The 12,960-nt window shown below is 36.7% G+C and overlaps 1 protein-coding gene and 1 long non-coding RNA gene across 2 annotated transcripts; both read right to left on the minus strand.

Annotated features, from left to right (window-relative positions):
- Positions 1-1,890: 1,890 nt before the first annotated feature.
- LOC145765632 (uncharacterized) lies at positions 1,891-5,283 on the minus strand. The gene is made up of 3 exons (XM_082577464.1): positions 5,088-5,283; positions 4,645-4,830; positions 1,891-2,013 (listed from the first exon to the last, which is right to left on the minus strand). Exons 1-3 carry the CDS (start codon positions 5,184-5,186, stop codon positions 1,891-1,893), a joined length of 408 nt encoding a protein of 135 aa, XP_082433590.1. The 5' UTR covers positions 5,187-5,283.
- Position 5,284: 1 nt separating this feature from the next.
- Positions 5,285-10,556, minus strand: LOC145788251 (uncharacterized). The gene is made up of 3 exons (XR_014291504.1): positions 10,544-10,556; positions 5,863-5,931; positions 5,285-5,353 (listed from the first exon to the last, which is right to left on the minus strand). It is a non-coding gene; the product is annotated as an uncharacterized LOC145788251 (long non-coding RNA).
- Between the last annotated feature and the right edge of the window lie 2,404 nt (positions 10,557-12,960).

Raw genomic sequence — 12,960 nt, forward strand, 5'->3', positions numbered from 1 at the left:
CTTTTAACTAATCTGTGGAAGCAATTTCAGAATCGCTTACTCTATTAGGTTTTTGTGTAGCTGAGTTTTTTGTGTTCTCTAATTTTATCGCAGTTTTTGCACGTTCGTGTGTAACAGCTACCTTTTATAAGTTAATAGCTGTTTATCTGTTAATAAATTTCATACAAATATTACCATGAAAGTGTTTCCAGAAAGCGCTATAATCCATTATTTGAGTGTAATTTTGCAAAAAATTTCCGGGGGAGCAAGTCCCCGGACCCCCCTAGAGTACGCGTGCCTTCGGCACGCTCTAACCCTCCACAACCTTTCTTGCTGCCCTTGCTTAATCCACCAAGATACGCCACTGCACATCAGGTGGAGATGTCTCAAATCAAACACGTTGTCGTTCTCTTCAATTCATCAAATATTTGGCCCCCCCCAAATTTTTTTTATGGCTACGCCACTGTATACGGGCATGCTATATGGATCGTTCATAGTTTTTAGCTTTGATAAAATTTCCTAGTTAATCTTCATGTGTTATTTTAAAGCGTTTAAATGATGCCCACTTTTACATTTATCTGCATTTGTCACACACCTAATGCAGTTTGAATCATGTTTCGTTTATTTCTTCTAAATCTTGGTAACAGGAAGCTACCCCCGAGCATTTATTCTGTGTTTGACTGCAGTTTGACATATTTTTACTTTTCCTAACAGTTCAAGATTAACATTGCTTTCTGCAGCGTCATCTGGATGTCCAACCGTTGTTATGCTTGTATTTCTTAAAATACGGTAACAAACATCGAGCTTTGAAAACTTACTTTAATATTTTGATATTGATATGACGTTGAAGAAGGTAATGATCTGATGTTAATGAGACTGACCTCAGTGACATCGAAAAATTTATATGAAACAAACAATTTATAATAAATTGTGACTCTTATGACAACAACAAAGTTAAAACACGTTCTTCGGTCCTTAAACGCATAAAATCGTTTTATGAAGCACCACCAGCAAAGAAGGATTGTCAGCTTGACAATGTTATCAATTCAAAAAAGATGATAGCTGACACGAAAAGTTCTAATCTATGAATAGAACAATTCAATTCAGTCAAGGATCAAAAGATGGATGTTATTGTTCCGGCGGGTCAATTGCCTCTTGATTGTAATTGTGTAATTGTGATGAATTTTATAACTTGGTTAGCTGATTTAAGTAACGTTGAATTTGTGTTGTTTCTTGTTCTACGTGACGTGGCTCGCCTGATGACCTACAGTAGACCTAGACGTTTCACCTCTGATTCTCGCCTTTCCCGCGTGCCGGGAGCCGTTGTTTCTGGAGACCATTTGCTTTTTTGTGTTGAGTTTCAGTGTCCGTAAAGCAAGCGAGAGTAATGCCAGGACAACTCTGCGATATGTGTGAAACTAGGATTTGAGTTTAATCGTTGTGTAGTGCTAATATACAAGTATAAAATATACAACAAAAAATAAATCAAAACACAATGTACGATTGCAAGTATGATTGAGGCAGACAGAGGAAGGATAGTTGGCAAGCAATAAGCTCCTACTCTTGTAACAAATTATATTCAAGTATAAATGCTATTGGCTTGCCTGAATTGACTGAGAGACCATCTTCTTTTTCAGTTCTCTAAACTTAATTTGTATCTTTTGCTTTCCACCCGTTATTCTAAGATGTAACTTGGATTTATGTTGATCTAGGATTACTCTTGCGCGTTATTGCATTACATCAACATGTTGATAAAAGGTTAAGTGCTATAAATAAGCAGTTTGATGTTGATTGCTGTATTTTTACCAAAGTTAGTAAATATAAAAAAAATCTAAAACAATATCAACATTCAATGCATGACATGAAGTTGTTATAAAACAATATCAAACAAAAGATAAAAACATCTCTCAATCAACCCGACCCAAGCACGTGACGTACAAAATTAAAATCAATCAACATAAAATCAACTGGATCCTTGCAGGTAAGGTAGATACGATTCCAATAGTCAGGGAAGCTAACCCAGATCTTCAACTTCTGTAAAAGATAATGCCAATGATTAAATTAAAAACATTTCTACACTTCGAATACTTTGCAGCCTTTTCAGCCGTTTATTATACGTTGTTATTGAAAAGATTACACTGTGTTGCGTAAATTTAAACTGGACTGTTCTTAGTGTACTTTTCGATGCTGAATCAAAAAACTTCCTCCGTTTTCTTCCATCAGGTGTAGTTTTTTTTGGCAAATTTCATTTGAGACTTTTGACAGCTTCAGCCTCAGGACCTTATCATTGAAAATTGTGACGTCATAAAACTGTTTCAGCAGTTGAATAAAGTTTTGATGACATCACAATAAAAAGAACGAAGAATGCACCCGGTGCTTGAAAAGTTAAACATCTAAATTTGTTTTTCCAGGATGGTTTAATTTGAAGTTTAGATGATAGTTACTGTGTTTGATTTGACACTAATACAGGGTGCGGCAGAAAAACCTACCACATTTCAAACTAGGAAAAAGAGACAAAATTTATAAGCAATCAAAACATTTATTGCCTCATTTTAAAGTCAAAAGGGACCATTTAATGTATTTCGCTCATTTCGCTCAAAAGCCTCAGTGCCGAGGCGTGCTTGCGAGCTGAACGATTAGGAGATTGCAAAATTGACTCTTTTACAGCAAGGATGTTTGTTGGAGTTCGAACACTTCGAGGCCTTCCGGGTGGCTTTCGCTTTAGTGCTGAACCCGTAGCTCTGAAATTTTTGACCCAGAACATTACAGATTTTCGATTGGGACCAGGATCGTTAAGGTTTTGTTTGAAATGAGTCTTAAAATTTCTTAATTTCCCCATTTCTGATGAGATCTTCCACAATAAATGCACGGTGTTCGCCAGTCCAGGCCATTTTACATACAGATACAAACTTTTAAAAATTTGCACAAAACATTATTTATTTATAAAAACTAAAACCTGAAACACAAATGGTAAGCCCATTGCTGCAAAATTTCAATTCAAACTCCTGTCAGAATGCTACAGCTTTGATACAGTAACAATTTGAAATGTGATAAGTTTTTCTGCCGCACCCTGTACTTTACCTTGTTATTATACACAAGTTTGAGTTAGAGTACAATAAAAAGTTTTTTTTTCACAGTACAATGAGAACGTACAAAAATGATCCGGATAGGTTCAGGGCCGGGTTAAGGGTACTGTAGGCCTAAGGCTGTTTACTAGAGAAGGGCCTAATTTTGCAAACCAAGCTACAAAAAGTAATAAAAACACATACACGAAAAATTAGAATTACAATATTTACTGCAAAATAACATAAAAATAACATAAAAACATGTATTAAATGTAACTGAGTGTCATAGACTCATAATGTACATTTAAAATTACACTTTCCTAGCCTTACAGCTAGCAAACGTATGAATGATGTCATTGACATTCAAACCTCTAAGAACATCACTCTCTATGCTTAGAAGTGATAGCGCATGGAGGCGTGTATTTGACATTGTTGAACGTAGGTAGTTCTTAACTCGTTTAAATAGTCTACGGAAAACGATCGTTCTCCACTACGTGGTGATCATGAGAGTCAAAACAAGCGTATAGCTATTTCAACATTTGGAAATCTCTCAGTGATCTTGGCCTTAATGATTATTCTGTATAGCCATACATGGATTTTGTCTCAGTATCTTTTTTCTTGAGAAGGCAATCTTTTACATATGCCACAAATTGAATAAATTCTTGTGTACTGGATCTGCATCACTATCAGAATAACAAAAATTTACCCTTAAAAAAATGGAGGACCGAATTTTTCCAGGGCCTAAGGCTATAGCCTTAGTACTTAGTAGCCTAATGGTTAATCGGGCCCTGGATATAGGTTCTGTTATAGCAAGGTCACCTTGTACACTTTGTGCACAGTCATCAAATGAAAATTGCGCAATTTATAGAGCACGCATACTGTGCATATTTTGGAGTCAAACTAGGTGATCGTCAAGGCATTTCGTCTCCAAATGAAAGTGAAGGTTTCACTGTACACGTGAGTGCAGTACAAAAAAGAGCAAGGACAGCTTTTGAAGTAGCAATTTTAAACTTCCTTGGAAAGCATAAAATCTCTGATAAGGACAGGATAAAAAAAAACTTCAGATTCAGTCATTTTTATTTGGTTTAGCACTACAGTGCGTATACATTTGTTAACATATAATTACATGTTAATATGCAAAATCACCACACCGGGTAGCCTATATATCTTCGTGGCTATACCCAGTGTACTGTACGTACTGCACTGACGAGGCCCGAAGGCCGAAACGGTGTGCCACTGTTTGCTGTTAATACATCATACAAACAAAAAAAAAACACAAAAAGAAGAGGCAATAACAACACGAGTTAATAAAAAAACGTAGACCTCAAAATGTAAATGCTAAATTATGTTAAGTAAACATTTCGAAAACTAAACTGTTTTCATCTACAGTGCTATTAAATGTAAGCAATCCCTGATGCCAATAATTTTTGAATTAAATTGCGGCTGGCGTCACAAGGGCTAATCAACAAGCTATTATGAGGAAAAATAACGTAATGGAAGTCAAGGTTTGCACTTTTACAAATCAAGGTTAATTTAGAATTGCTTAAAGGTTGGTAGATGTTGCTTTAGATAACATTAATGCAAGGTATATAACTCTCACCTTATTTTCCAAATCATTAAGGGCATTCTGCAACCTGGATCGTTCCTCCATGCCCGTAAGTCTCGACCGTCCGTCACCATCATCGAGGCAACGAAGCAACGTCACTTCCTCTTCAATTTTAGGCAATATCTCGATGACGCCATCGACGCTCGACAAGAGGTTGATTTCGAGATTCATCCGAACAATCTAAACACAACTTGGTTATCATTATGATTCAACAATTCGCCTAAAAATGATTGTTGTTTGTAACATGTTGTTCTACTTAACATGTTGTAATATAAAACAAAACTACAAAACTGTCAAAAATGAAGAAAACAATCAAAATTTGAAACTCAGAGGGTAAAACAATGTAATATAAAGTTGTATCATTGTAACCGTGGAGTTTAACGTGATCCTAAATCAACGTAAATAAACCTTAGTTTCAAAAGTTAAACATTGCTTACTGATCCAGGCATTGATTTGATTGCCTCGATCCAAAGACGGAATATGTTGGAAGTCATTCCACAGTAGGACAGATCAAGTCTTTTAATTCGAGCTGGCATCGATCTGAGAAATGACGTCACTGCATCTAAGTCATTCTGAGTGTTGAAGTCGTATATGCGTATGCTCCCTCCATCAAAATGACTTCCTGCAGTCACCATCACTTCATGATCGTTGCCTTCTCGTAGGATCTTGCTGATGGCTATGATGGAGCGATCATCATTGCGATCTAATAATGTAAGGATAATATCAATTAATTATTGATGATGTGCAATAATTAATAATTGATGATGTGCAACTTATCTAGGGTTGTGGTTAACGCAAGGCATTTATGTGAAATGTAGGTAGATTCATTACAACACCTGTGGATTTAGCACTGAAAAATCTGGTATATGCAGAAAGAGTTTGCGGGCGCATGCGGTCCGCATGCCAAGGTTTGGACCACCCTGGTGTAACTAAACCACAATTTGCTTTATTCTAACCATAAAATAATCAAACGTTAGTCACAAGTTGTTCAGTAAAAAATAAAGATTTTTTGGAGAATGTCCCTCCCAGACAATTTTGATGATACAAAATTAAAGTAAATCCTGTCACTAAACGAGCTTAGCCGTTGTAGGAGGACAGTAAAGAAACCATAACATTATTATTATTGATATCAAGCCTGCATTATCCTCTCAATGGCCCTGGAAGTGATGCTTTTAGCGTTTTGTTTCACTCAATTTGACCAATGTTACCTACTTGCAGCAACATCTCGGATTTTTTTGTGCAGTTCCAAAATAAATGTTTCCTTCTTTTGCATCATTTCACCTGAAAGAAAACAAATTATCATGAGAATTACGAAATTCAATTGGCACAATTGCAGAAGTAGAATACAGCCTGAACAGTCGCTATCTCACTTTATGCTTTAACTATAACCTTGAACGATCGTGGGCAATGAGTTTGTAATCTACTTGTTTCAAGGTATGACACAATGTGAACAGTTAAACGTGCATTTAAGCAAGACACTTGACAACATCCCAAAGTTATGAAAGATAATCGACCACAAATATGTGGTCCTTTGGCTTCTTCTTGTTGTGTTGCATTTGTAATCAATGTGCTTTTATTTTGATTATCAGAAGACACTTCTTCAGACGCTGTGCCAGTGCGCCACATTCAAAAAGTTCACTAGCCTTCAAGCTGAAAGTATGTTTGTTACAGTCAGTTGTTTCAACGGCAAAGTGGTTAGGCCTAATCTCTTTGTCTCTGGTTCGGGCAGGCGGTTCTGGTTGTTATGCTATCGCATACAAATAAAAATGAAGAAGAAATAAAGTTCAACGTCTAATCAGCAAACAATAAAAACCATCACGATTAACTTGCAACGTAGGTTATGCAAAATCTAGCAACGGAGAATTAAACGTTTTGGTTGCAGAAAATAAACTCTTTAATACAGCGGTTCCCAACCTTTTTTCTATCACGGACCGGTGTTAAAAAGAAAATAGCTTCGAGGACCGACAACAGGAAAACGAATTTTGGCATCTACTTCTAGGTCTAAAATAGAGGTTTAAACGCACTCTTAGTTGTCAGTATCTTGATTTTTGAGTGGCCCTTAAAAACTTTACCACTTGGCTACTATTCCTTCAATGCCGTTGCCGAAACCATGCGTTTCCCATGACACCAGTAGTGAGGTTATTGGCAGGAAATGGAGCGAAAGAGAATTTTTGCAAAAGGGTTAGGGTTAAGGAAATTTTGCAAAAGTGTGCAAATTTTAAGTGTTTTTTTTAATTGCTTTTGTGGATCACGTGACTTAGTGCCCTCTCCCTAGATCCGTCACTGCTTTGATAGATATACAGTATGTTATAGGTAAGATTCACACGTATTAAGTGTGTGATTACAATTGCTTTCACAGTAATCAATTTATTTTATATCTGAGGACACACTTTCAAAAAAACTCACACTTTCGACCACCATTTTGATTAAATGTTCTCGCGACCTGATCTCAACCTTTTGGCGACTCAATAGGTTTCAATTTATCTTTGAACTATAGTTAGTTCTAGGGCTGTTCGAAAATAAAACTTTTTCAAGTCAAAACGAAGCGAAATCCTTTTTAAAGATTTTTGTTCAAAAACGAAACAAAATCAAGACAAATAATTTCAAGTCGAAACCAAACAGAATTAAGACAAGGAACTTGAAATTCCGTTTTGAAGCGGAATGAAATATTTTTGTTTCGAACAGACTTCAAACATTCAAAACAAATTTTCAGAAATTTCAGAAAATTGACTTTTTTTAATGGATTCTCAGATTAAAATATTGCAGGGTTGCAATACCTTAGGCTCAGGGTTGGAGGAACCCTTTTTGAAAGTAGGTGGGCCCAGAGGCGCAGCAGTCAAAGTCAATCCAACCACTGGGAGGCTTCGCCCCCCAGACCCCCATATTATTGCTGCATTTCTAATATTTGCAATTATTTACATCAGGAGTCGGCAACTTACGGCCCGCCGAGAAACGGCAAAGTTAATCTACTAAAAAATAGCTTTAAAACAGTAAATTTCTCTGTTGCAAAGGAAAGGAAAACCAATGAATCAGAAAATTCTTTTGCTAGCTACAAGGTAGCACAATCAATAGAAAAAGACAAGAAATCGTATAGTGATGGAGAATTTGGGAAAAGGTGTAAGATGGATGTTATTGAAAACATATGTCTAGAAAAAAAAAAAAAACTACTTTTCAGATACAGGCCTAAGTCTTTCAACAAGAACCGTCACTCGACGAAAAGAAGAGATATCGGAGAACGTAACATCTAGCAAGAGTTATTGTATATCTAGACTACAGTTCTTCGCAATGGCGATAGATGAGAGCACCGACACGACAGATAGCCTAAGCCTACAGCTGAGCTGGCAGTATTTGTGCGTGCAGTAAAGAAAGATTTTGATGTTTAACCCTTTGAAGGTTGGGGGGGGGGGGGGGCGCTCAATTCAACTTTTTTGTATCAACAGTTGTATCTCTAAAACCACTTAGGCTGCGACTACCAGATTTCTTGACTTTTCCTAACTTTTATTCACCTCTATTGAGCTGAAATTTTGAGCGAATAAAGGTTATAAATTGAGAGATATAAGGCATTTCTCAGCACATCCTCTGAAATATTTCATATTCTATTGTTCAAAATTTTCCCACCAGCTTGATGAAAGTAATTAATTTGGCCCTCCTAACTGTTTCACAGCGTGAAGGGAATTGGCTGTATGTAAAATTATGTAAAAAAATTGAATCACAACATTGCAATGCATGCTTTTCATTACTCTACCAAAAAACAATGTGTAAACTCACGCTACAATTACAGTCATAAGTCACCTCAACATTTTAGCGTACCGTATATGAGCAGTTCTAAAATTCACATAGTTTTAATTTTCGGATATGCTCAGCGTGAATAATTTTTAAACGTGAATCCCAAATTTTAAAACCGTGCCTTAAAAATAACAGAGATATCACTCTCAAAGCATAAGAAGAATCGACAGCCCCCCCTCAAACTGAGCAAGACTCCAGGAGCTCAACCTTGTAAGGGTTAAGAATTTGTTCAGCTGATTCCCATCAAGGATATTACAAGCCGATATTCTGAAAGCATCAGGCTACGTCAACGCTTTGAAATCATGCCTCTGAATCTATCAAAACTGGTATTAATACGCTACGGCCGCCAAGACCATGTAAAGTTTGGCTTTGGTCCTCTGTTAGAAAAAGATTGCCAACCCCTGGTTTACACATTGCGTTTTCATAATTGCCTTTCGTGCCAACAGGCAAAATTTTCCATTTTTAGGCGGGATTTGGTCAAAAAATTTACAAAATTGTTGAATTGCTCTATAGCGCAGTACAAAATGTGACGATATACACACACAGTTATGATACCACCTGGGAGTAATAATATGCAGCATCATACAGTACGTGCATATGTAATGATATCACTGTTATAACCATAGAGAGCATAGAGAATAATTATATTGATTGATAGATTGCTCCACCAGTCACACGCAACCACACCCACACGTGCTGCACATCAATAATGGACTCAACAGAAAAGTTTAAAGATTGGATTTCATCATTCAGCTATCAAAGATAATCAAACTAGTAGACATTAAATGAGTGAAGATCTTTTTTTGGAACTCTCTCTCTGATTTGCCGTTTTCGCTACCTTTGCAAAGAAATTTGGCTTTCAAAAGTGGGTGGGCCCACCCAGAAAATAAAGTAGGTGGGCCCAGGCCCACGAGGCCCACGTGGTTCCTCCATCCCTGCTTAGGCTATGTTAATAATCATGCTGTTGACAAATTCAGCTCAAAATACAATATTATGAAAAGCATCACCAGGATTCGAAAAAAGTTGCCTTTTCAAAAGTTTTTCAAACTATTTATAATCCTAAAAGAATTTAAAAGACGCTAAAAGTAAGTCAAACGGCCAATCTCAAAATAGCCTGCCAAACGCATTAAAACCGACAATATGGTTATCCTACTGAGGAATTATAACCAACAGTTGTACAATGCATTGTTTTGACAATGACATTTACCGGTAGCCTACTCTGCTTGTTGGCGCTATTGAAACAAAATAAATTGACTTGACTTGGACAGCAGCGTTTGGCTTTCAGTCCAGATGCTATTATATCAACATACATTGAACAAACGTTGAGTTTACACAACACCACGCTTACACCTTAAAACAGTCTTTTGGCTAAAATTCGAAACAAATTTAGCGCTGCTATAGACTTTACCAGGCACGGAACAATTCGAGATTGAGTAATTATGAAATTGTATATGGCCTACCCCAGTGGTTCTCAACCTTTTTGCCTTGGCGAACCCCTTATGGTGCCTTCGAAACGATCGCGCACCCCTAACAAACATTTTATATGAAATTTTAGTATATCGCGTCTCTTAACAGGAAAAGATGTTTCATAAGTTTCAAAGTGGCACACTCAAGAAGAATTTGCTGAACTCGCGATTGAATTGACGAAGTTACTTGATGAGTTACATGTTGGCATCCAGAATCAAAAATCAGTTATTTGTATGCTGTTTTAATGCCTTTCTAAAAGTTTTATCGAAAATTAATGTAACCTTTACAAAGAATTTCTCACCTTTTTCGTTTGTAATCAATATTTGTAATCACAGTTAGGCCTATGGCAAAACTGTGAGTGCTAATGGAATACTAGCTCACGTTTACGTATCTAACTTAAGCATTGATCAACAATCTGCTGTCTCAAAAGAATCTAGTTGAACATATAAATGCAACCTTATAAAAGGATTTGACTCTTTTTGTATAAAAAGTTTTTAGTTAAGAAATTGCGACTTTTATTAAGTGCAACGCCGATGCTGCAAGTTTGAAAACTTTTATAGATCCCTTAAAAACGCTTCGCTAACCCCTTGGAGTCAGCGAACCCCCGGTTGAGAACCGCTGGCCTAGCCGATATTTTTACTGAAAGAAACTTGTGAAGACGAAGCCGTTGATTGAGGTGATGATTGTAGTGATGTCAGCGATGACGTAGATTGATCTAGAGGATATACATTGATTGTAGAGCTCGATAGATCTGTAAAAAAGTGTTTGTTGACACAATAAATGTCACTGATTTTAAACAGACGAGTAACAAATTTAGCTCGTCATAATGTAGTCGCTGTGGGATACTTGTGCATCTTCTAACATAAATTTTAATAAAATACAACATTGAAAAAATACAATTGCATAATTAATTAAACAAAGTATTTCATAAATAATCGTTTCTGCGTTTATTCACAAGTAACATCAAACGTCTATTTGCAATTAAAAATTGTAACAAAGACTATAATTATATTGCGTTTTTTTTTCACTAAGTTAATAAATCATTTTTGCACTTAATATGCAAGCTTAATAATAGAAAATGACCTAATAATGAAAACAAGCACAACAACAAAAATTTTTGTTAGTGGTAGGCTACGATAAATCGTCGGCTCCAGCTATTTATCGACGACGATAAATAAACTTTAGACAAAACATAGAATCACCTTTGGTAATGAAGGGATCCAAAAGGAGCCCGGACACAAATTGCATAACGACAGACCAACAATCCTCCAGTAAGTTATCATGAACCAAAGCTGTAAAATCTGGCAATGACATTTCATGACAGATGTACAAAGCCCTGAAGTGATCCTGTACAGTTTGGTGGCGAAAATGGAAGCGTTTCTGCCCTTCCTGGAGTGCGAATTTTCTGTCTGTTTTTGATAGAGTAACGAGGAGACCTTGAACATCCTGATTGGAGAGATTTTCATTTAAAAAATGTTTGGCTGTAATTGCAGTTCCTTTTTGCTGTAATTGTAGCTGTCCAAATGTTTCCTTACAGGCAACATTTGAAAGTTTGCTGATAATGTTATCAGATATGGCGTGCGTTGAGATTTTAAAATTTAACAATACAACATGAAGTATTCTGGTCATTGTGGAGAGATCAGCGATATTGTGTGATGAGCCAAGAGAAGCTTTTAAAAGTTTTAGCATGGCAGGGTCCTCAAACATGGATTTCAAATTAATTTTTTTTGCTGTCAGGTAGCTCCAAAGAACCTCTGATTGTTGGTGCTTGTTTGCTAAGGCGACGACTTCTGTTTTTATCTTTACAGAAGTCAGATCACGAATGAAGTAAATGCACTTAGGTCGACATCTTCGTGGTATATCAACCAAGTAGCTTGGACTTGAAACAAGTATCAAGTAACAGTTTTCAAAAAGTATTCCTTGACATAAATGTGACACAAGCTCTTCACAGCGGAGTGGAGTGTTGTAATCGAAAAGTTCTAAATATTCATCCCAGCTCACCTGATCAAACCCGTCTAAAATTATGAAACACTTTTCCGGATTGGTTGTCATCCATTCAAACATAGATTGCTTTTCTTCATCGCTTAAGTTGTAGTTGTAATTTCCCAATAAAAACTCTTTTAACGTCAATTTCTCGGACCAGAAAAACCTAGAAGAAATCCTTAGGACGAGAATATCTTCGGTTTCAGCAAAGTACCTTGCCAAGCGTTGCGATAAGGTTCTTTTTCCATGCCCAGAATATCCGATAACCGACACAAACCTGTTCGTTTGAATATCAGAAACTAGTTGATCGATTGTTACTACTTGATCAAATGGAGTTAAGTTAATATCTTGTCTGTTTGGATAGTCGTCAAGATAGTCGTCAACTTTGGTTGTTGTTTGGTAAAAATCAACTTTATACATTTCAGAATCAAATTTTGGAAAGACCACTGAAGAAATGCCATTTGCTTTTTGTAGTTTTTCAAATCCACTTATTAAACCTTAAAAAGCAAAAATAAAATGATTTTGTAAAATTATTCTTGATAGTCGCATCTGCGTTTGCTTATAACTAAACTTGGTTGAAGTTTAAGTGACTGATGAAAATTATTGAATGAGGCTGTTCACCAGGCATTTAATTAAATAACATGAGGCCTTCTACTGGTGCAAATTAAGCTAAACTATCACAAGATTGGTGGGATGGCGCAGCCGATAAGGCGCTCGCTTTCCAATCATGCAATCCTGGTTCGACTCCCAGCTTAAAGGTGGTTGTTGAAAAACACCGCTCACCTCTACCCAGGGTGTAATAAATTGGGTGGGCGTAGTTGCTGAAGGAAAGGCGACCGAGAGAAAGGAACTGGCCACCCTACTCTAGTTAGTGCCTAAGGCTTAGTACAATGAGAACCTTATCTTCTCATCCCCCGATGCTTGGATTCAAGAATGGGACTCACCTTTTTTATCACAAGATTTACAAAGTGACAGTCTGCTTTTATTTCAACGTTTCGTCAATCAGACACGACTGACTTCTTCAGGGAGCTAGACCAGGCAGTGACTACCTGTCTAGAATTGCAAAACACAGGA

The sequence above is a fragment of the Aplidium turbinatum genome, chromosome 2 (assembly GCF_918807975.1).
Source record: "Aplidium turbinatum chromosome 2, kaAplTurb1.1, whole genome shotgun sequence".
Taxonomy (NCBI): domain Eukaryota; kingdom Metazoa; phylum Chordata; class Ascidiacea; order Aplousobranchia; family Polyclinidae; genus Aplidium; species Aplidium turbinatum.